Here is a 25,825-nt window from a genome sequence, read left to right as displayed (position 1 = left end):
GCTTCAACTGGGCCTATTGAACTGCAGGTCACTAGTAAAGCACTCACATGAGGTAAACCTCCTCACCCTAACCCTCTCGCTAGATGCCCTATTTCTGACCGAAACATGGCTGACCCCCAACAACGGCTCAGATTTGGTCAATGCAACCCCCCCAGGCTACCAAATCTGCTGTCTTAACAGACCAGTCGGAAGAGGTGGCGGGCTCGCCATTCTCTATAAAGACCATTTCAGCTGCAGGATCACCGAAGGTACGGTCAAGGACTGTGAAAATTGTAATTTCACCCTTCAGATCTCGCCTACCACTTCACTATCGGGCCTTCTGGTATACAGACCACCAGGCTCAATAGGTGATTTCTCAAACACTCTGATGGACCACATCCTTCTAAAAACAATATCAACGCCTAACTTTCTTCTTCTAGGAGATTTGAACCTTCACTTCCTAGATCCGGCAGACCACACCGCCGCGAATCTTCTAGCAGACCTCGCGTCAGCTGACCTCCAGCTCCTGAACGCGAAACCCACCCACGAGAAAGGTCATCTCCTAGACCCAGTCTTCACCAATATCAAGAATTTCCAAACCCAAGACCCCTCCCCCCTTCCATGGACTGACCACTTTCTGGTCCCAATGCACTGGTCCTATCAACCCGCTTGTGTCCCCAAACAGAAAACCAGGATTTTAACCCGACGCTGGCACAAGTTAAATCCAGAAAAATGGGAAGCGAAGCTCAGGGATTCCGATGGCCCCCTTGCAGCTGACCCTAACATCGCTGATAGGGAATTTAACAGCTGGCTCACCAACCCCCTAGACAGCCTTATTCCATTAACACGCTCACTTAAACATGTAAAGAGGATCAATCATGCTCCCTGGTACACCCCAGCCTTGAACATTCTTAGAAAAGAGTGTAAAAAGACGGAACGAACATGGAGAAAAAATAAAACAGCGACGGACAAAAACGCCTATCAATCTGCCATGAAGGCGTATAAACAAGCCCTCCTCAGCGCTAAAAGCTCTTTCTTTGAGGTAAGAATACAAAATTCCTCGTGCTCTGCAAAAGAGACTTTCTCCATACTTAAGGAGCTTCTCCATGTCCCAGCCCCCCCGCAGACACCCCTGGACCCCAAAGCAGCCGAGGAGAAATGTGTCAACCTGGCCAATTTCTTTGATAGCAAAATCAAGAAAATCCTTTCCTCTCTACCTGCCACTAATCAGACCACCCCGGGAATCGCTAAGGACTGCACCCCTACGTCTGGAAACCCCATGGACAATCCGGTATCCCCTTGTTTAACCGCATTCGGACCAGTCTCAGAAGAAGAAGTGGCAACCACTCTAGCAGCCACGAAAAGCGGAGCCCCCAGCGATTCAGTTCCCGTACGGTTCACGAAAAACATAGCACGAACCATCACAGCCAGACTCACGGCCCTCATCAACATCTCCTTTTCCCAAGGAATAGTCCTACAAAGCTGGAAGGAGGCCGTTGTTAAAGGTCTGCTGAAGAAACCGTCACTAGACCCCACGGACCTATCTAATTACCGACCCATCTCGCTCCTCCCCTGGATAGGTAAGGTCGCGGAGAAGCTCGCAAACAAAAAATTGTCCCACTTCCTGGAAGCAAACCACTGCCTAAAGAACTCCCAAACGGGTTTTAGACCAGGTCAGGGCACAGACACCGCCCTCCTGGCGGCCGTAGAAAAAGCGAGGGAAATCATGGATACAGGAGGATCAGTGGCAGTGGTCCTCCTGGACCTCAGCGCAGCATTCGACACTGTCAGCCATCAGGTCCTAGTCCAGCGCCTAGAGAGCACTGGCGTACAAGACAGTGCGCTGAGATGGCTCACATCCTTTCTCTCCCGACGCTCCTTCCAAGTCTGGGAAGGAGAAAGCCGGTCTCCCTCAATCCCCCTCCGATGTGGAGTGCCCCAGGGCTCCTCATTAAGCCCCACACTTTTTAACGTATATATGGCCCCTCTGGAGGAGCTGGTCGCCCCTTTTGGAGTCACGATCGTCAGCTACGCTGACGACACTCAATTGGTCGTGACCCTCTCCCACCCCAAGCTACAGCCTTCCAACCTGCAAGACTGCCTGTCCACTGTTCATCAATGGATGGGCGACTCCGACCTAAAATTGAACGGGTCAAAGACAGAGATCTTGCTTCTCGGTCACAAAACCCCGAGTCTCCCTCCGAACATCTGGCCCGCATGTATGGGTGACCCGCCCTCCCCTAAGACAGAGGTCAAGAGTCTGGGAGTGTGGCTAGAGACAGATCTTACTTTCCGGACACAGGCCAGGAAAACAGCCGGCATCTGCTATGGGCTCCTGAGATCATGTAGGAAAGTACTCCCCCTACTCCCATTCCAGTCCCGCCTGCTACTAATTCAAGGCTTAGTGCTAGCAAGGTTGGATTACAGTAACGCAATCTACCTCGGGGCGCCGGAAGCCACCTTGCAAACACTACAAAAAACTCAAAATGCCGCAGCCCGCCTGCTTACAAACACCCCAGCAAGAACTTCGGCCAAACCCGCCTTGAAAAAACTTCATTGGCTCCCCGTAAGGGAAAGAGTCGCTTTCAAGGCCCTCTGTCTGGCACACAAGGTCCTGAACAATACAGGTCCCCCCATTCTGAGCGCCTGGATCACTCCATACAGACCCTCGAGAGCGCTTCGGTCCGAACAAGGAAACCTTATTGTTGTCCCCAGGGTGAAGAAAACCCGCATAGGCGGCCGCAGATTCTCGGTGAACACGGCCAGAAAATGGAACGCTCTCCCCTCAAACCTCAGAGCTGAGCCAAACCTCCTTCGATTCAGAAAGTCCCTCAAAACCCTCCTTTTTCCCTGATTCTCTCCGAATTTTTTCCTGTGCCCCCCGTTAGGAGTTCGAGGTTTCAGCGCTGGGATACTCAAGGGTGACTACGCGCTATACAAAAACCAAAATAATAATAATAATAATAATAAACTGGAAGAGAAAACAGTCAGACAACCTGAGAAAAATCTCAATGTACAGTTTAGCTGAAGCTACATCTGGTAGAAATTCCAGAGAAGCTGGAAAAAACAGATTGAAGTCCTGTGAAATGTAACAAATGAACAAGTTACTTACCTTCAATAATACTCTTTGTTGTGCATATTTTTAATAACAGTACTCCAGTGTGCCGCTAGATGACGCTGTGTGGCTTGGCTTTAATTTGCTCCGGTAGTAACGGAGCAGAGCCACATATCAGCATCTCCCCTGCGCTCTGGCATCAGTTTCGTGTTTGGCGCTTTCCACGCCCTCGGACGATGAGCACAAAACAAGTGTTGATACCAGAGTGCTGATCTTTAATTGGGAACCTTTTTGGAGGGTATAAAGAGACCACTTCACAGAAAAGGTGGGAGGGCAGTGAGGAATTACCACCAGAAACAGTGTTTACTGAAAGTAGTAACTTGTTATTCTGATGGATACTTCTAAAAGCAGATTCCTCACCTTTAGAACACATTCCAAAGCAGTAGCTATAAAGGGTAGATTGTCCATGGAGGGGACTCAGACGAAAAAGTCTTGCAGAACCGAAGGGACGAAGTGTCCTTCCTGATGGACTAGGCTGTCAAGGCAGTAGTGCTTTATGGAGGTATGAACTGATGCTCAAGTGGCAGTCTGGCAGATTATAAAGGACAGGCACTCATTGCGCCAAGGCAGTGGTAGCAGCCTTGGCCCTTGTAGAATGGGCTCTCAAGCCTTCTGGTGGCTCCTTCTTGGCCAGTCCATTGACCAGTCAGTGGCAGATCATTGTGCCAATGCGTATCCACCTTGACAAGTTGTCTTCTGAACAGCCTCCCAAATTGATCCAGATAACCCCACAAAGAGCTGATCATTCACTCAATGATCCTTGGTACCTATATGAAATCTTAAAGTCCTATGGGATCCAATCGATGGAGCCTCTACAAGGCTGGTAAAGTTACTCCCTGCCCAATGTGGAAGTGAGTCATGACTTTTGGTAAGAAGGGCCCAAATCCTATGCACCAATTTGTCCAGCAAAAAGTCACTTATAAGTCCCAGTCCAAAGATGTGACTTCAGGGGTCATTCAGCTGACCCCCTTGAACCAGCACCAGGGCCATCAAAGCTGAAGAAGCCCATTCAGGCAAGTCAGTAGCCACTTCATGCAAATCGCCACCGTGCACCCAAAGAGACTGATCATTGACAGAGATCAATAGCCCAGCAACAGATGGCTTTCTACTAGCTCAAAGAGGACTTCGATGGACCTCAGCCCCTGTGGCCAAAGTCGTCTCACCTTACCCGTGCAGCGAGAAGTAATTGCAGTGACACCCCTGTCAACCACACAGCACCCAGAGTATCTTCTAGCATCCTACATCAGGACCACCTAATAGAAGTCTATAGCGGTCTAGGTATAAAGTGTAGATCTGGACTTGAGACTGCTTTGGTGACCAGGTAACTGTCTAGCTACTCTTTACTGGCCTCCCTGATCTCCCTGCTGGATTTCGTCGGCCCACTCGGGCTGGAGTAGTCAGTTTGCTCTTTCAAACTTTTCAAAAGTTTAAAAACGTCATGGTCACCAATGCTTGTGTTTGCGCTTTGGACTATAAAGCTTAGATTTACATTTTCGTTGAAAATCTATTTGTCGGGAACCCTCTGGTGGATTTTGTTCATCTTGGTGTCTAAAAAAAGAAATTATTAAAATATAATCTAATTTATAAATTGTTTTTGGATTTCTTTTGCGTTTTGTGACTTTCTTATTTTGTTGTTTGGTGTTTCTAAATGCTTTATACTAGTTTCATTGTTTAAGCCTTGCTTCTCGAAGCCACAGCTACCCAGGGTTGAGCTAAAGGTTTTACAAAGGAGCCTGACTGGACCTAAGACCGTTTTGGGAGTGTATTGCATGGTAAGGTCAGACAGCCACACCATATAATATACCACAATACTCATATGTGTGTATTGGTAAATGGAGGTAAGGGTCGTTTTAATGAACAGGGAAGGGATGCGGCTAAGGAAGGTTAGGAGTAAAAAACAAAAATGGGGGAGTTTGCGAACCCCCCCCCCACCCCCCACCCTCCAAAAGTGTGTGTCTGTCTGTCCCCGCCTGTACCATGTGAAAGTATGTTTTTGTGTGTATACACATATATATATATTTATATTTAAAAATATATATGTACAAAAATGTAGGCACACGCATATATATATATGTAAAAGCATGGATTATATATATGGTAAACTCATGTATGGAAATAGCATTCATTGTAAAGATATACAACTGATTCAAGTATGTGTATGTATGAAAGATACCAACGCTTGAGAACTGGAGTTACAGATAAGTAACTTATTCTTGAAATGGAGAACTAGAGGTGCATGTTATCCAGTATTAGGGGTGTCTTTCATATATTCACATGCCTGAATCATTCCCCGTCGTCGAGACGGGAGCCTCCGGTACATAGAAAAGTAATGTCCTATAGACATACATAGAGAAAATAGGCCTAAGGGCCTCACCTTAGTAGCCTATCCTTGTCCTTATGCAAAAAGGACCAAACTCTTAGAGTCAGCCAATCAGCTATCACCTCCCTCTAGAACCTTCCTGACAGGAGCCTCAGTCTCTCAGATTTTCTACCGCACGTTGTGCTAGGGAGTCTCCAGCCTGAGTTCTCCTCAGGATCTCTTCAAAAAACAACTTGTTCACTTTTTAAAGTGACTTCTTTCTTCTAAATCTCGACAAGGATTACTTCAAACCACTTATCACTGCAGTAAGTGATTTATTTCTTCAAAATTATGGCATGTCTGAATCCCAGAAGAAAGCCCTTTTCAGGGCCTGCTCTTCATGTGGGAAGAAAAGGCTACATGTTGAGGATAAGCATGCTACATGTTGAGGATAAGCATGCTCTATGCTTATATTGCCTCTACCCAGACCACGTCCCTAAAGACTGTAAGATCTGTAGGTCTTTCCCTAACAAGACCTTGAGGGACAGAGAAGGTCGCCTGCTCATCTGGCTGGACAGGCTGAAAGAGAGGGAAAATGTGGAATCTTCAGTGGGGAGCATTTCTATGACATCAGAAGTCTCCCTGAAGAGGCCAAGGGTGGCTTCCCCTGGCCCCTCAGACACTCCTCCTATGAAGGCACAAAAGAAGTCTTCAGAGGCAAGATCAACGAAATCTTCAGTGTCTGTAAAGGACTCTCAGACTTTTAAGAAGCCTACACAGTCGTCCAGCAAACTTGCGACATCCTCCTCAGCGCAAAAAAGAATCACCACAGCGACGACGACGGTGTCGACGACGACAGCGTCGTCGGTTTTCCCATCGACGACGACAACTCCTTCATCGTCGTCGGCAGGTAAACCTATTCCATCTATAATTCTGCTGAAACCGTCGTCGACGTCCAAAACCTCGTCGACGACGAAGATTGTCCCGTTGACGACGGCGTCGTCGATGAAGAGCCCCCCGTCGACGGGTATGTTGACGACGAAGACGTCGACGACGAGATCACCGTCGACGACGAGATCACCGTCGACGAGGAATGAAGCGTCGACGAGCGCATCGTCGACGAGCGCATCGTCGACAAAGGCGTCGTCGACGATGAAAATATCGTCTATGGAGACACCGTTGACGAAGGTCATACCGTTGACGAGGACACCGTCGACGAGGACACCGTCGACGGGGGAATCGTCGTCGACATTGGCCATTTCTGAGCCGTGGAAAAAATCCAAGCTGATAGAAACGTCGTCTCTGACCCTGCCACCGTCAACAACACCAGAAACGACGGCAGGGGCTCCTGCGAAAGATTCTGCGTCTGGCAAACTGCCCAAGAAGCAGATTACACCGGAAACAACGTCACCAAGTAAAGTGCAAACTCATTTGCCTACAGAAATTCTCCAGAGTGAAGAATCTGAAGAAGAAGAACTCCTGGATCAGGCTACTTCCATTTCAGACCTTCACGTAAAATGTCAGAGCACGGACGAGGAGCAGGATGAAATGAGCTATCAGGAACACTCTTTCCAAGCTCATGTTCGCACGGAGGTCACCCCGATGGTATGCCTTCCCGCTTCAATCGTTAATGACCTTAAATACCTTATCCAGGACTACAAACAACGTTTCCCGGAAACACCGGCAACTGGGACAGGGGGCCCGACGCCTGCTACAAATATACCAGCGGCAGCCCCAAACCGGACACGACCAGCTCCTCAGGTCCGCCAGGAGAGAGTACCACCTCAGGTGATTGAATCCTCTGATGAGGAGGCAGAAGAACTGGAAGAGGGAGAAGTACAAGAAATCCAGACGGACCACGAAGAGGAGGAGGAATATGTGGCATCTTCCCCAGCTTCACCCCAACCACGCCAGGCAGATTCACCACCAGTGGACATTGGCGGTTTCCATAGAATAGTGGAAAGGGCGGCAAAGCGATTTCATATGGTGATGGAATCAACTGAGACTGAGTGCTTCTTACATGACTTCAAGGAGCAAACACAGAAGACAACAAAGTCTATCCCAATAATAGAATTTCTCTGGCACCAGGGAAAGAAACTGATGCTGACGCCGGCCTCTGTACCTGCGGTTGTTCCACGCCTGGATAAAAAATACAAGGCTCCAACCACAGCGGCAGCTTGCCTTAATGGGCACCCGAAACCGGATTTGGTCGTAACCCAGGCGGCCCAAAAGAATTCTCGCAACCCTTCCTCTCCTCTGTCAGCCCCTCCGCACAAGGAAGGCAGGAAGTTAGACACAATCGGTAAACGGTTTACAACAACATCGGCCATGACCATCAAGGTGGCCAACTCCATAGCCCTGTTGGGGCGTTATAACCGCCAGCTCTGGTAAGATATAGTCCCATATATGGCGGAACTGCCGGACACAGTTCAGGAGGAAGTCAAGGCACTGCTTACGGAGGGTCAAACCTCGGCAGCGGAGATCATTGATTGTGCCATAGATGCAGCCATGACTGGCTTTCGTCAACTAGCTGGGGCAGCAGTCCTGCGCCGTCAAGGATGGCTTAAGGCAACGTCATTCAGACAAGAGGTGCAGACGAAAGTGCTGGACATGCCCTTCGACGATAACAGAGTAGAGGGAAAAGGAGGTTTATTCAAGACCAGGTCGTCCTCCTAGGTACAGTTACAAAAATGAAGCCAGTGTCTGGGTTCAGGGACCTGTCTTGTGTGTGGGCTATCTACCAGCAGTGTGTAGGTGTAGCCGTCCAGAAAGAAAAGAATTTTTCTTTCTTGTTATCCCCTCACTCACCGGAGTTTCCTCACGGTGACATGCTTCATCATCGGGGTCATCCCAGTTCTCTACGAAAAGGGGCGTGCTGCGACTCTCGAGCTACGAAGGAGCACTATGAAGTGAAGGACTATGTGTAGTGAGAGTAAGTGGAGTGGATGTGTGTGTGAGTGTTAAAAATACCGTGCTAGTGGGCCTCAATGTTTTATTCTGCTCCTAGACCGGTATGTTAAAAGTGGGGTTTGTACTGTGGACCAACCAGTGATGTGGGTTGGTTCAGTACCTGGTCGACATGTTTCACGCTACCCCTAGCGTTTCTTCAGGACCATACAGGGACCAGCCCTGTATAATACCACTCCTAAAAAACCTAGATTTAGGATTCAAATGATAAATTAGTGAGAAAAAATATATTTACAGTGATTGGCGCTGTCCCTACTTGGTACAGGCGTTGTTATGTTCATTGGTGAACCTGTAAAAGATATGAACAGAACAATGTTAAAAATTACTTTGCCCCTTTCTCTGCCGAGATCGGGGTCTTCTAGTCCCTCAGGACGTGCACATGTCCATGCACGCTCGTTCATGCACGTGGTTTATATGGTGTGAGTTTTCCATACAAGGGACGTGCATTCTTTGGAGTCTGTTGTCTGTCGGCGATTGACACTGGAAGTGAAACTACCGTGAGAAATCGTGTCAGACATACAGCTAGTGACTTTATAGGTAACAGTGAATACACAAATCAGGCACACACAAAAGAGAAAAGAAGTTTCGCCAATAATTACATTTGTTGGTGCAATATGGCACATCATGGTCTCATACGAGACCGAAACAAACAGAAAACACAAACAGATTACAACCACTTCCGAACGGACACTACCCGTGTAACAACTGTAGCGTATGTCATCTTACCTCAGTAACCAAGAAAATCACTTTCAACAACAACTCGACATGGCAACTCAAAGAGTTTTCTAACTGTAACACAAGTGGAGTGGTATATTTGATCACATGCACATGCAATCTGCACTATGTTGGCATGACAACAAGAAAAGTAAGCACCAGGATCGTGGAACACCGAAGCAACATCCGTTGCAAAAAGTCAACAACCAGAATGACCAACCACTTCATTGAGAGAAATCACACCCCGAACGATCTAAGATGGGTTGTCTTAGAATGTGTTAAAAACAGAGAAAATCTCGAGAAAATCCTCCACGAACGGGAACAACGCTGGGTTTTCAAACTCCAGACGGATACCAGAGGATTGAATGATGACATACCATGGGGTGTCTTGAATAGATGACATTTCTGAATCTCGAACTAGAACTCTTTGAGAAACCCCACTTGGAACCAAAAAATCCCCATGTAAACAATGCAATCCAATGACTAGGCCTTTTACTAAATGGGAATAGTAGAAAGACCCAACTTAGGTCAATTTACATCCTCCAAAGATGGCCGCTACAACATTCTAGTCTCTTCCAACCGGAAGTTAAGACCTATAAAACCCTGATCCACGGACCATTCCTTAAGATGCGGTCCAAGGGGAAGCAGCTAGGTAAAACCATGCGGCATTGCTGATCAGGAAGTAAGTCATATCCATCTAGACCTAGGAACTCTTTTTGGGCACATGAGACTCGTACTCTGAAGAGTAGATGCTTTGGAATACTAACTCTGTTTTTACACCTTTAATAACCTTTTAGCATTGTTTCCAACGAGGCGATACCGCCCCCCATGAGACCATGATGTGCCATATTGCACCAACAAATGTAATTATTGGCGAAACTTCTTTTCTCTTTTGTGTGTGCCTGATTTGTGTATTCACTGTTACCTATAAAGTCACTAGCTGTATGTCTGACACGATTTCTCACGGTAGTTTCACTTCCAGTGTCAATCGCCGACAGACAACAGACTCCAAAGAATGCACGTCCCTTGTATGGAAAACTCACACCATATAAACCACGTGCATGAACGAGCGTGCATGGACATGTGCACGTCCTGAGGGACTAGAAGACCCCGATCTCGGCAGAGAAAGGGGCAAAGTAATTTTTAACATTGTTCTGTTCATATCTTTTACAGGTTCACCAATGAACATAACAACGCCTGTACCAAGTAGGGACAGCGCCAATCACTGTAAATATATTTTTTCTCACTAATTTATCATTTGAATCCTAAATCTAGGTTTTTTAGGAGTGGTATTATACAGGGCTGGTCCCTGTATGGTCCTGAAGAAACGCTAGGGGTAGCGTGAAACATGTCGACCAGGTACTGAACCAACCCACATCACTGGTTGGTCCACAGTACAAACCCCACTTTTAACATACCGGTCTAGGAGCAGAATAAAACATTGAGGCCCACTAGCACGGTATTTTTAACACTCACACACACATCCACTCCACTTACTCTCACTACACATAGTCCTTCACTTCATAGTGCTCCTTCGTAGCTCGAGAGTCGCAGCACGCCCCTTTTCGTAGAGAACTGGGATGACCCCGATGATGAAGCATGTCACCGTGAGGAAACTCCGGTGAGTGAGGGGATAACAAGAAAGAAAAATTCTTTTCTTTCTGGACGGCTACACCTACACACTGCTGGTAGATAGCCCACACACAAGACAGGTCCCTGAACCCAGACACTGGCTTCATTTTTGTAAACATGCCCTTCGACGGCCAACACCTTTTTGGGGACAAGATTGACGAGGCGCTCCAAACGATAAAGAAAGACACTGATACTGCTAGAGCACTTGGTACTTTACAGGCACGGAACCAGTCCTTTCGAGGCAACAAATCCAGGGGCCAGTCCTCCTACAGGGGATCCTATCAAAATAGGTCCTCGTATTCCTACCAGAATAAATCCCAGTACCAACAGAAGCAGCAACAAGGTCGTCAGACTTCTTATGGGAGGTCAAACTTCAGGGGCAAAAACCATAGGAGGGGCACTGGCAGCCGCCAATGACCAATTACTCCAGCAACTATATCCCTCATTAAAGATTGGAGGAAAATTGACCCATTTCCTAGACAATTGGCATCTCATCACCACAGATCGGTGGGTACTTCAATTAATAAGATTCGGCCATTCCCTGGAATTCACCACCATCCCACCGGCAACCCCTCCCTGCAGGCTGCCACGCAAACATCTACGCCTGCTACTCCAGGAAATATCTGCGATGTTGAAGAAAGGAGCGATCGAACAAGTTCCATCGTCTCTAAGAGGGAAAGGATTCTATTCCCGCTTCTTTCTTATACACAAGAAGGAGAAAAAGTGGAGGCCCATTCTAGACCTCAGGGCTCTCAACTCTTTCCTGAAGAGTCAGTCGTTCAGGATGGTGACGATCCAAGAAATACTAGGCATACTGGAAAAAGGAGATTTTATGACATCTTTGGATCTCCAGGATGCCTACTACCACATCCCGATCCTCAAGGGTCACAGAAAATTCCTGAGATTCGAGGTGGCAGGACAGCACTACCAATTCAAAGTCCTACCGTTTGGCCTCAAATCCGCACCGCGGATTTTCACCAAGTGCCTTTCGCCTGTGGCAGCTTTCCTGCGTCAAATGGGTCACCAAGTCTTCCCCTATCTCGACGACTGGCTGGTAAAGGCACCTTCAGCTGCAGGCGTGACCGAATCCTCCAACGCCTGCACCAATCTTTTTCAGCAGCTAGGATTAACTCTCAATCACGAGAAATCCTGCATGTCCCCAACAAGAAACATCACCTTCCTCGGGGCGACCTTGAACACGGAATGCGCAAGGCATTTCCTTCGAAGGAGAGGAAGAACAAGATAATATCTCTGACCACGGCTGTGGCATCAAAGAAGTCCCTTAAAGTTCAAACCTACAAATCACTCCTAGGAATGATGTCTTCTTGTATACTCCTCATCCCTCACTGCAGACTCAGGATGCGCCCATTGCAAGAAGCCCTCACGAACCAATGCACACAGAGTACAGGTTCTTTCGAGGACATTGTGAAGATAACACCACAAATATCAAAGAGTGTACAATGGTGGAAAAATCACAAGAATTTGTCTATAGGTCTGCCGTTTCTACTTCCAGCAGCACCTCTGGTGATCACCACGGATGGATCCCTGGAAGGCTGGGGAGCTGTCCTCCAGGACCTCCGAATAAGCGGCAAATGGACAAATCAGGAAAGGCAACTCCATATCAATCTTCTGGAGCTGAGGGCTGCGCACCTGGCACTACAAGCCTTTTTACCACGCATCCAGAACTCCCAGGTGCTCGTCAGAACGGACAACACCACGACGATGCACTATCTCAACAAACAGGGAGGAACGCGTTCGCTCACTCTATCACGCGAATCGCAAAAGGTCTGGAACTGGCTTGTACTTCATGGGCTCACGCTCAGGGCGGACTATGTCCCGGGCAAGGACAACACCATTACGGACGCCCTAAGCAGACAGAAATCCCTCTCCCACGAATGGGAGCTCGACAAGAGTATGCTGGATCACATATTCTCAGAATGGGGAGTCCCAGGAATCGACCTGTTTGCCACCAAGGAGAACGCCAAATGCCCAAACTACGCAAGCTGGCGTCCCCAACCAAGGTCACTCGGAAATGCTTTTTCCATTGGTTGGTTCAGCGTATTTGCGTACGCTTTTCCACCATTTCCGATGATTCCCAGGGTCCTCAGGAAGATGAAGGCGGAGCCTTGTACCCTGATCCCAATTGCCCCGTTCTGGCCGGGGCAGCACTGGTTCTCGGATCTTCTTCGCCTCTCCATCAGGACACCGATCCGTCTGAACCAGCACCCGAACCTGCTGACAATGTCCAACGGGCAGGTGCAACACCCGAACCTGCAATCGCTCAGGTTATCGGCCTGGCTCCTGAGCACAGAGAGTTCTGTCATCTAAACATCCCGCAGGAGTGCAGGGACGTGCTGGCAAAAGCAAGAGCGGACAGTACCAACAAAACGTACTCTCTAAAATGGAAACGATTCTGCATATGGTGTTTAGAGAAAGGCCTGAGACCACTCCATATCACACCCGAACAGATATTGCCATACCTAGTACACTTGGCACAGTCAGGACTGGCGCATGCATCCATAAAGGTGCATTTGGCGGCCATTTCACGATTCACCAGGACGTTCAAAGGACCATCTCTTTGGTCCAATAGGCTTATCAAGCAGTTCCTAAAGGCACTATATAGATCCTTCCCAAGACCTAGAAGGGTCCCACCGACATGGCACCTCAACTTAGTCCTCAACCAACTCATGAAGCACCCTTTTGAGCCCATTCATCAAGCATCCATCAAGTACATCTCATGGAAGACGGCTCTGCTCGCTCTAACATCTGCCAGGAAAGTAAGCGAGCTACAGGCTCTATCCATTCGGGAACCCTTCATGCAGTTCAAACAGGACAGGGTGGTGCTGAGGACAAATCCCAAGTTCATACCGAAAGTGCCTTCAGACTTTCACCTTAATGAACCGATGGTTCTTCGTTCTTTCTTTGCGAACCCTACCACTGCAGCAGAAAGGACGCTTCACTCCTTGGACCTCAAAAGGTGTCTAAAGTTTTACATAGACAAAACAAAGGGTTTCAGGAAGTCATCACAACTATTTGTGGCCTACAGTAGGCCAAGGATAGGTATGCCTCTAACGAAACAGAGCATCTCAAGGTGGATCTCCTCAGCGATAGCATTCTGCCATGACAGGGCCGGACGGCCTTTGAGTGCTAATGTTAAAGCGCATTCCACCAGAGCGATGTCCACATCAGCAGCGCTGTTCGCTGGGGTGCCGATTTTGGACATATGTAGAGCGGCGACGTGGAAGTCACTGCACACCTTCTCCAGACACTACTGCCTGGATGCTGAACTTCTGAAGGATGCAGCAGTGGGCCAGGCGGTGCTTCGCCATCTATTCCAGTGAGGTGAGCCTTCCAACATCCCTCCATCCTGGTATGCACATCTCTTGCTATTATAATATATTGATATATGCTAATGTTTCAAAGTCGCATGGTAATATGTGTATTATCTAAAATGACTATGTAGCATGATTACATCAGAAATGTGCATAATGTATTGCTGACTACTCTGATTCAGGCATGTGAATCTATGAAAGACACCCCAAATACTGGATAAGAAACGCGTTACTTACCTGTAACAGCAGTTATCCAGTATTGGTGTCTTTCATAGATTCACATGCAACCCTCCCGCCTCCCCTGGAAGGACTCACGTTTCTCTCTAACGGTATTACGCCTACCTAGCTTGGTGCGTGCGAAAATCTGAGAGACTGAGGTTCCTGTCAGGAAGGTTCTAGAGGGAGGTGATAGCTGATTGGCTGACTCTAAGAGTTTGGTCCTTTTTGCATAAGGACAAGGATAGGCTACTAAGGTGAGGCCCTTAGGCCTATTTTCTCTATGTATGTCTATAGGACATTACTTTTCTATGTACCGGAGGCTCCCGTCTCGACGACGGGGAATGATTCAGGCATGTGAATCTATGAAAGACACCAATACTGGATAACTGCTGTTACAGGTAAGTAACGCGTTTCTTATGCTTATTATTGATAAATGAGCTTAACTCTCGTATTCTGCAATAGTGTATAGCAGTTAGATCTTTCTTTGAAATACTCTGTGGTATACCTTCGTTCTGCAAGCTCTTTGCTACATCTATTGGGGTTACATTTCAAGCTGTTAAGTTACTGCTTTGCGTACACTTGGAAAATGTGGCCAATTATCTATTGATCGCCGCCATAGTATTATGAAGTTTAATAGTCATAATTATTTGACTGTCTCTGATGTGCCAAATTGTATTTACCACTTTTCTTTGGTAAACATTGAATTGTGTCCCAGAGAGTTGAATCGGGAATCATATAAGGTGTGTTATATTCTCCACTCTGTTCTAAATTAAATGTGGTTGGTGCTAGTTTGATGACTTGCAAGATTATGAGAGTAAAGTTCTTACAAAATGTGCAATTTTTTCCCAGGAGCTGATCCGAAAAGGAATTCCACACCACTTTCGTGCCATTGTTTGGCAGCTGCTATGTAGTGCCACTGACATGCCTGTAAAGAATCAGTACTCTGAGCTGCTAAAGATGTCCTCTCCTTGTGAAAAGCTGATTCGAAGGGACATCGCTCGTACATACCCTGAACATGATTTTTTTAAGGGGCAGGACAGCTTGGGCCAGGAAGTTCTCTTCAATGTCATGAAGGTAATTCATGTCTTCATTTAAACAGTTTTTCTTCTGCTCACTTTCCCAGTAATCTGTTCATTCAATGATAACTTCCTCCACAAACCGCTAACCTGTAATCCATTCACCCTCCCAAATCATCAGTTTATTCAACCATATCTTCCTCTGCACACAGCTAACCCCCAGTCCATTCACTCACAAGACTTTCAGTCAACACACTGCCAATATACCCAGTTTGTCCAGCCAAGCATTTTTCCACCATTTTTATTGTATCAGTGATGTAGATTTTTTGATCCATTCAACAAGCCATTAATTTATCCAGCCAGCTACCCATTATTTCTCTTACGCAGTTGACCAAGCTACCTTCCTTTCCCCTGTTTTTTCACAAAATGATTCATAAAACTAAATCTAAATATTCTATTATTGATAGAATGCTCAGAGAAAAAGCAAGAATGTCTTACTTTTGTCTTGAGATGCTAAAAAGGTGTTTGATAGAGTTGATTGGACATGTATGAGGGATGTACTTCACAGTTTGAGCTTGGGACCTCACTTCATAGTCTGGACCTTAGCAAACTTTCAAAATACCTAGTCAGTGGGACAAAGTTGTGGCCAATACTGATGAGAGAGGTACCAGACAAGAATGCCTTCTCCTGCCGCTCATGTGACTTTTCTACATCCGCCTTTGCAAGACTATAGTAAAGTATCACCTTTACTACCGCCTCACCTTTTGGAAGGTTATATTGAGGAGGAAGATGATGAAGATGAGGATGATGACGGCCTTTATGGGGTAGCTCACAGTCCATCTAAGCAACATGTAAAATGACAGGATGATGATGATGAAGAGGAAGACTACCACGACCCACATTATTATCAGGAGCAATATATGGCTCCCCGTCATACCTATCAATTTAATCCCTGCCAGAAACCACGCCACAGAGAGATGACTTATCTACCGCTGTCACTGGTTGAGGAACTGCAAGCCATGTTAGCAGATTACTGACAAAGATTCCCTCCTCAACAAATTCCACCAGAAAACCCGGTTCCGCAAGTGGAGGTACCAACAACAGTACCAGAGCCTCAAGTACCTACTACACCGGTTAATGCAGCAAGTCCAGCTCCAGCTGACCCTGGAGATCAGAACACTTCCTCTTCGGAAGTGGAAGAAGGCGACATCTGTTCCGGATCCTTGGGATGGCTAGGTAATCCTGACACCATCCCCTCCTCCACACTTACCTTCAGATTCTCCCCCAGAAGACATCGGAGGGTTTCACAATTTAATGAAGAGGGCAGCCAGTAGGTTCCACTTACCTATCACTGTGAAACAAACAGAATGTTTTCTGTATAATTTTAAAGAGGACACAAGAAAGGTGGTACGTTTGATTCAGATTATCGACTATATATGGTAGGAGGGTGTAAATATTATGAAGACGCCGGCATCCATATCAGCGGTACTGCCTCGTGTAGAGAAAAAATATAGAGCACCGGAGGACAGTCCATCTTGCCTTGTTGGACATCCAAGGCCAGATTCCTTATGGGAAATACATTTTTGTCAATGGCAGCTGCAACAATTCGAGCAGCAAATTCTTTAGCCATTATCGGCCGCTATGACCGTCAAATGTGGTTCGATATGACGGTACTGATAGACCTCATCCCGGAGGAAAACATACAGACATTTCATTCATTCATTCATTTAATTTCACAGGTCGCCTGAAAGATCTTATTGGAGGGTGAATGGGCTGCCTCTGAAACAATTGATTGTGCCCTAGACATATCAAACACAACTTTTAGGCAATTTGCAGGAGCGGCAGTACTTTGACGCCAGGGGTGGCTGAAAGCTACTACCATCAGACCTTAGGTTCAGGTTAAGATTCTGGATATGGCGTATGATGGAGAGTCGCTTTTTGGAAAACATATTGACGAGGCTATTTTGGCAATAAGGAATGACACAAATACTGCAAAGTCATTGGGAGCTTTGCAATATAGAAGAGTACCTTTTAGAGGCAATATCAAACACGGAGGGAGTAGGGTCCAAGGGAATATTTAAAGACCAACTGCACAGTTATAACCCCTTTTAGCATCCTATATCAACAAACAATAACTGTGGGTCTATGTGAAACTAACGTCTCTGTGTGCAAGAAGTGTCAACCTTATTATTAAAGTACACAAAGGGACTAATCACATTGTGATATATGTACCCATCAGTTACACACTCTGAACCGCCCTGTTGTCATCATTTGGGCGATTTCACAAGGTGGTATGTCCACACTGTACATACCACTAGTAAACACGCAGTGGTAACCGGAAGCAGTGCTCAAAACAATATGTGTAAGTGAAAGTGTAAAGGTAAAAATGGATAGTGGAAACACAAATAATTTTAATGAGAGGCAACCACTTCCAAGATTAAAAACCAAATAGGTGCAAAGTAACAGTAGTTTTTAACAAATATCTACTGCATGGTATTAAAGGTCGACATGTTTCTGCAGTGAATTGACCCAACCGGGGTCTCCTGCTTCCTCAGGACCAGAAATTTACTTTGCGACTGCTTCTAAAGTGAATAAGTGCAACACATTTTCTTTAAATAAATTGGGTATCACCTGAATAAGTCCTCTCACTGTTCTGTTAGAGTGATGCACAGGTATTGAAGACACATATAGAGGGAAACAGAGATAATAGGATAATATATTATTAACAAAGTTATCTCTCCTTAGTTTCAAATAAAGTCTAATGACTTATAAATTTGTGCTGTGTACAGAGCATATTGCCCAACCATACATTAATTGGATATTCCTCTCACTCACCTGGAGAATGAGGGACCAGCGCCACTCCTCACCTGGCTACAGCTCAGGAATTGGGGACACCGCTCTAGTTGAAATCATAAAAACGAAAGTGAGAAACGCCACTGGTCAGCTGCTGTTCCTGGTCTGAGCAAAATCATCACTCAGTTTGCAACATTACGATGATATCAGTGTCTGGTCAAAGCCCAGTGTTGTTCATGCTGGATCACATCCTACTTTAAGTTCTAATGGGGCTTATTAATGAGGTTATGGAATTACAAACCCTTTGAACCCCTGTGATTGGTAAGTGGGTTGTCTATTATGTCCGCCTTAGTTTCTTAAAAACGGGCGCATGGGTAGAAAGACTATTTCCATCAGGCTATCAATTGTAAGCCCTTGATCCCCTGGGGTTGGTCGGCGGGGATTAGTGTTCTAACTAGCTCGTTAAGGTCAAGCTACCGCCTCACCCAAGAGCAACGTTGTCACTTTTGCCTTTACCCGACGTCTCACTGGAGCTACACGAGAGACTGGGCAAATGCTTATCAGAAGGGGTGATATTTGGCGAGCGTGTGAAGTCGGAGCCTTTGCTGATGCGCTCGCCGCGGGAGTGCCAAGAACCCGTTTGAAGTCCCTCCCCCGCTAAGCAAATCCACCGAGCCCCATGCCGCTAGTATGCGTACCTGTCCGTCGGTGCACCGATCAGGCATCAGCGCTGTTCGGGGAGGCACCGAGGGACGGACACTTCCCTATTTTGTTGCACGCAGGCTGTCATGGTTACACGTCATAACGCGATGTGTTGCTCCATTGGTCCTGGCCCTGGAGTCCTCTTACTGCGCCCGAGAAACATGGGAATAGTAGTTTTTTGGGAATAGTAGTTTTATGCACGCTGTTGCCAGACGTGACTACTTTGATCAAAATACAGTAATCATACATGAGTAGTAGTTTGAATAATCAGCACTACTATGATTTGACAATCAACCTTATTAGAGGGGTATTGTGATCTTTTATTATGGAAATGTGATCCTTTTTTTGATAAATGCGATCTGTTTAAGCACAATGCGTTCTTCTTGAGAAAATACGATCTCTTCAAGAAAAGAGGGAAAACAACATCGTGTGGACAAGGACACACTCAGTCTTTGACACTGAAGTTATTATAGTGCCTAGTGCGATAGTGGTTTTAAGAGTACGCAAGTATCCTGTCTCTCGATGTTTACTGGGCAAGACAAGGACACAAAAAGATACCGATGATCAGGGGAATGCAAGACAACCTAAGTTTATCTCCTGCCCAAAAGAATGCACAATGTGCTGTTTAATAGAGACGATATAGGCTTATTATTTGTGGGATATAGTATTGCTAGTGCTCTTCCTCCCACAGAGTCAGATTGAATCATTATTATAACCTGTTTGGCGCTATCATCACAAGCTTGTGGGATGGTCTATTTATCTCCTTCAGAGTGTATACATAGCATTCCTTAGCCTGTTGGATAGTGACAGACTTTGGAACATCATTATTGGCACATGTGGTTGGGGTCTCTATGAAGGCCAACCATTAGGTCGCTGACACACAACCGTTTGAGGAGAACCAACCCTGGAGGTCAAAAGAGACCAAGTTTTTTATAATGCTGTCCAAGGGATGTCTTCTGTTACTTTGCACCTATTTGGTTTTTAATCTTGGAAGTGGTTGCCTCTCATTAAAATTATTTGTGTTTCCACTATCCATTTTTACCTTTACACTTTCACTTACACATATTGTTTTGAGCACTGCTTCCGGTTACCACTGCGTGTTTACTAGTGGTATGTACAGTGTGGACATACCACCTTGTGAAATCGCCCAAATGATGACAACAGGGTGGTTCAGAGTGTGTAACTGATGGGTACATATATCACAATGTGATTAGTCCCTTTGTGTACTTTAATAATAAGGTTGACACTTCTTGCACACAGAGACCTTAGTTTCACATAGACCCACAGTTATTGTTTACCTTTTAGAGGCACCAGAGGGCGAGGATTCACCACCTACAAAAGCGGATATCAAAGAACTTAACAATATCAGCAATATCAACCTCAATATCGCCAATCTTACAACCCACCATTGTATCTCCATTTATCAGCAGCTGGTTTCTCTTGGCAGGGATCCCGCAAGCGAACACCGCAACTGGGCTGTGACTCTGGCAGAAAGTAATGAGTACATCAGGGTACCAGTCAAATTTCCCTCCTTGCCCGTCGTTGCGAACATTACTGCTTATGCACAGCGGTGGCACGAGATAACATCAGACCGCAGCGTGTTGGACCTAGTCACCGAGGGTCAAACCCTAGAATTTATTCAAAAACTACCTATTACTCCACCTTGGGTCCCCCTCGTATTTTCTTATCACGAAAAGAAGACTTGATCATGCTACTCAAAGAAGCTGTAGAGGAAGTACCATCCACTCAGAGAGGAAGAGGTTTCTATTCTCGTTTCTTCCTAATAAGAAAGAATTCAGGAGAATGGCAACTGATTCTGGACCTAAGGAAACTCAACAAGTTTCTCAAACAAGCATTGAAAATGCAATAGTGATTAAGTTAATGCCATTTGCTCTGCTAATGGTATTGTATAGCAAAGCAAAGCAAATGACTTTAACTTAAAGAAAGGCAAGACCTATTGCATTTTTAATGCTTGTCCACTTATGTCAAAGAGCCATTGCTTTTATTTTCCCACAGTCTCACCAATTGCAAACAAGCAGCAAAACACTGTAAGCAGAGCACGTGCTCTTTCGTGTCAGCCAGCCAAGGTTCTGTCCACATTAGTGGCTCATGTCCTCCTCACAATGTAGCTGCACTTACCGCGGGTACAATTAAATAGTGTTTCAGTTGCACCGTTCACAGCAACGGATGTGATCAAGTGTGGAGCAAACTGGCCCCCCCTCCCCTCACGCCAACCCAGCTCGCCACTTGAACAACCTTGTGTAATACTCAATGTGTTTGTGGACGTACATGAAAACAAACCAGATTTGTTTCCAAATTAAAAATGCACCCGTCCATTAAGGCTTTTTTTCCCTTAGTATTCAGTGAAATAAATGTGCACGTAAGCCGTTGCTAAATTTAAAGTCTTTGCTCTAAACATTTTGTAAAAAAACAAAAAAACATCTTCAATACCCGTGTAGTAATTTAGTAAACATTGGTGCTTAATAAAGCCAAACATATTTAAATCACGTGGCTGAGAAATAAACATAACGAGGCGCAAAACGCCATTTGTTTTCTAACGATAACCCCATTTTCAACAAACACAATCGCCCCAAATAAATCAGGCTTTAAACACCTGCCTGGTCAGTTAGCATCACTGGGACTCGTAACTTTTTAAAAGTGGTAATGACTGGTCTATTTATACATGTTTACACGTCGCTGAAGTGGCATTTCTAGAACTTTCTACCATCTGCTCAGAATGTGCCACCCTTCAAACAACTATGACTTGTGTCCCACGTTTCTGCTCATTCCTTGTTCTCCCTTTTCTGTTCTACCATCTCCTCACCAAACTCTTATGGTCTGGGACTACCGACCACTCCTTCCCTGTCCTGTGCACCACCACATCAACCCTTAAAGTAATCAGCCATGCAAGGAGTTTTCTTTGGAAGGCAGGGGTTCCACGACCCCCCGGCCGTATTTATTAAAATATGAAAACAAATTAAAATTGTTGAAATAAAACATTATTAACACAATCATTAATATGCAAAATTTTGACATTAGATTTACAGCAATGTAGACAGGTATGAAAGGGCTAACCTTAACAAATGTCTAATACAGCGTGTTTCCTAACTGAATCTAACATCCTACGTATGAATTTTGCATCCTAGCATTTTTGGGCCTACGGCAAGGTCGCTAACCAGTATCAGATCCTTATTATCCAGCTACTCCCTCACGGATGAGTGCGCATGCGCGACAGGGCCCGGTTACCGGGAGAGTACGTCCCTCTTCTGGTTACCCTGTATGCTCAGTGAACTCCATTAAACCAAAAGGAGGGCCCTTTCACTCTGCGCTGTTTGATGACGTCATAGTGTACGTGCGGGGTGGCTAACAGCCCAAGTAAAGTGGAACTCTTTCCCCCGCACCCTTCCAACCAAGCGGATATCCTGCCCCTGAAGTTCTTGGAGAGACCATTGGCCCCTCCCCCTGGGCGACCCCATTCGAGAATGGTGACGTCCCCTAAGGACATTAAATTGCTGCTCACCGATCATGACCTTACCGCCACGGGCCAGCATAGTTGACCGACAATCTGGCCCCCCCCAAAAAACTCCCGCTCTGAAAGGTCATACCTACCTCGCAAAACCCTCCAACCATGCCAAAATATTCTTTGTCAGTAACTCATTGCCTGTCTCCGTCAGGTGGACCCCATCCTGCAAGAAGAAATGGTCCCCCAGATGCACCCATGTGGAATACTCTGCAATTGAGGTGTTAGAAATAATTTCTCTATATTGTTGTTGATCCTCTTTACCGAGTGATTCAACGCCCTGACAGAGTCCCCCCCTCCTTCTCCCCCCCCCCCCCACCTCCACTGCAGCCTACGTATCCACTGAGACCACACTATGGTGTAGCCTGGGCATGTCTTTGCAAGCCAACCCGCTACCAAGATAATCTCTTCCAAAAGGACCCTCCTGCCCAGTTTTACCAAATCGTTTCCCCCCAGGTGTAGGATAACCACTGAGGGCGGCGGGGTGTGTTTGTCGAGTAATTCTGAAAAGAACCCCCTAAGGTTGCTGAGGCAGAGCCCCCCCTACCATGAAAGGAAACCTTGAAACCCCCCTGCTTCGCCCTCCGTCTACATTCGCCTGAAAGGAAAACGGGTTTAGCACGTTTAACATACAAGTGACCAACACCCATACTACATGTGACCTCCTTCTGTCTTCTTGCGTTCGCCGTGATGATGATGGATACTGTTGATGACCCGGTACCAGTTTCCGCCTTGCGTCACAGGCTCGAGAAACTGATACCTAAACAAAACAACAAGGCAGGTGTCGCGTGATTTAATTGTACCTCACAACATGTGCAGCCGCATATAACGTTTATAACTGTTAGAAGACCATCTCCCAATCCTCTTTACACTGCAGGCATGCAACCCTCTCGCTGTTGCTTCAGTGGCCCTCCTATTCTAAAAGAATGTGTCCCAAAATCCCTAGGGTTTAAACCCACCTTGCTGATTGCCATGGACAATTCTTTTTTAAACTGAAACCTGGTCAATGGGGTACCGTCTGCATGTATTAACAATCCTCCCACAGGGGAGGAGCTACGACACCAACCAAGATGGCCGCATAGTCTCCCGGCTCCACTGACCCCCCATCCTCCGCTCGCTTATCCTGTCTAATATCCTGATCTCCTGCCCCGGATTCGTGTGGGTGAACTAGTCTGCATCCCGATGGTGTGATCGCGGAATTTTTCTGATGTTTTGGTGTGAAGTAACATCGAAAATGTTTTGAGGCCTAACCCAGACTGGAAGCCGGGGTCTCGATTTCTGGTCTACCCGGGTCCAAAGTGAACAACAACGGACCGCCGAGGGTGGTTGGGTCCGGTCCCTGGAACTTTCGAAAATTTCTTTGAACTACTTTGCAACCATCTGCTGCCTGGTGCTGTACCTGAGGTGAGGTGACGGGTGGTGCGCGGTGCTGCGTCGCGGGAGGCCCCGGCCCGGAGGCCCAGCACTAGCACTGCTGGTGCCCCGGGGTAGGGGTCCCGCTGCATGTTGCTGGCCCGTCCCTCGCGGCCTGTTTCTGCTCCGGCGTATCCTGCCCCGGAGAGGGACCCTCTCCGTGGGGATCGTTATGCCTGCGGCCGAATGGAACCCGGCGGAACGGACTCAATGTGGCCCTTCCTTGCGGATGGTAATGGCGGAAGTTGTGGCGCTTCACGGGATGGTGAGGGCCCAGGTCAATCATTGGCTGTCGGCAACAGATGGAATCATAGGACCGGGAACGAGCCCTGACTTGCTCTTTGAGACCCGGCAGCCGACTTGCCCCCGGTTGGAAGCCCTACTGGTATGTTCGGACCCGGTGCTGGAAGCTGTGCCTGCCCCCGAAGAAACGGAATTCATTGTGTGTGCTGAGATTGGTGACTCTCTTAAGTTCTCTGAAACATCGGTCCTACAGTTATCGGAGCATTTCATTGCTTCCCCCATCCTGGACACTGTTGGCCCACACTTTGATCTGTGTCGGAACGAGTCGCACCCCCTCCCCAATCGGTCTCCCAATATGGCGGATGGAACGATGCTTGGCTTCGGGGACGGGGAGGGACATCGTTGGTGCAAGTTGTGGGCGTTGGGACCCCCTATTCCTCTCCTAATTGCTGACTCAAGCTCCGGCTGCTTCTGTGTGACCTTTGACTTTCCGGGGATGTGGCTTTTCTTATCAGAGGGACACAGCAACTTTGTTAGACTGGGCCAAGACTGAGATTGTGGGTTGAATCGTTTATGATGGATCTATTGGTAACGGGACTGCTTCATCAACGGACGAATTCCGGGGCGGGGGGGTTGTGGTTCCCCCCGGGGTATTTTTGTATGTTGGACAATTTTACTTGTTTTGGCTTAGGGGGGCCCCTTTGATAGGGCGGGGGGGGAGAGACCGGGAGCGCAAAAGACTATCGCCCTCCTCCGCTTCCCCGTTAGGTGGGGTTTCCTTTCTTTCTCTCCTTTCTCTTCTTCTTCTATATTTCGGGTTTGGTTCTCGGGCGACAGGCACACTGCTGGGGGGGGGGGCCGTAGTCATCTGCAGGGGTGCAGGGTGGGGGGTTGGGGGAGGGGATCTTTCGTTTTATTTTTGTTTCTATGGCCTTTTTTCTTTTCTCTTATCTTTCTTTGTCTTTTTCTCTTCTGGGTCAGTGCAGTGGTTTCCTTTGGTATCAATCCCTGCTTTTTCATCTGTGCCTCAATTTTCGTGGTGTTTTTTGGGTCTTAGGGCAGGTAACTACATGCGCGAATTGACCGCAATATTCCTTCACATCCTGACCTCTTGTTTCAGCGCCATTGATTTGATCGATTACTGTTTATTGTCAATACGTTTACTATTCTGCCTGCCATTTTCGCTGCTGGGAAATTGTTCGGCACCTGATCCTTCCATCTTATATTATAAAATGAAAACCTTTTATATCCTGTTTTTCTAATTGTGCTGTTTAGTGGCCAAGAGTACGCTAGCATGAAGATTCTGATCCCCGAGGCGCTGCATGTGCTTAAAATTGCTCTCTGTTATCTAACTGCTTAGCGGCCGGCCCCCGGGGTTGTAGGCCCATACTTGTATTTGGTTTAAATGTCAATAAAGGTTTTTTAAAAAAAAACAAAAAACAATCCTCCCACTGCCGTGCCTACCCGTTGCCTGATGAATGCCTTTACCTGGGACACAATTCAATTCAATTCAATTAAATTCAAGTTTATTTGTTTGATTAATTAAAATCTTACAAAAATGCTTTTTAAAATATCACCAGACAATAAAAAGCTTAAAACACCATGTACATAATTCTAATATTGCATAGTTAAAAAAATTAATAAAAGTTTTCCTCAAGTTTTTTACCAATCACAGATAGCAGTTTTACAAAAGCAGAATTCATTAATACATCATTCGGGTTTAAGCATGCCATTAATGCTTGTCTGCATGTCCTGACTCCACGAGCATTAAGTTATCTCTTAAGGGTAATCTTTTCTTTCCACTTCTAATGCAGGACAAAGACATAGCAGATGCAAAATTTCCTCTTGGCCACATTTACATAGCCTACTCATAGTATTGTT

The 25,825-nt window shown here is 46.5% G+C and overlaps 1 protein-coding gene across 1 annotated transcript in view; it reads left to right on the top strand.

Moving 5' to 3' along the window:
• EVI5L (ecotropic viral integration site 5 like) overlaps positions 1-25,825 on the top strand; it is a 1,294,704-nt gene that overhangs the window by 345,206 nt on the left and 923,673 nt on the right. The window contains exon 5 of the mRNA XM_086928161.1: positions 15,107-15,331. Coding sequence (XP_086784287.1) covers positions 15,107-15,331 — 225 coding nt within the window. The remainder of the gene's footprint in view (positions 1-15,106; positions 15,332-25,825) is intronic.

The sequence above is a fragment of the Lissotriton vulgaris genome, chromosome 1_1 (genome assembly GCF_964263255.1).
Source record: "Lissotriton vulgaris chromosome 1_1, aLisVul1.2, whole genome shotgun sequence".
Taxonomy (NCBI): domain Eukaryota; kingdom Metazoa; phylum Chordata; class Amphibia; order Caudata; family Salamandridae; genus Lissotriton; species Lissotriton vulgaris.
The sequence above is the reverse complement of the archived record's forward strand: the minus strand, read 5'-3'. Positions and strand labels throughout refer to the sequence as shown.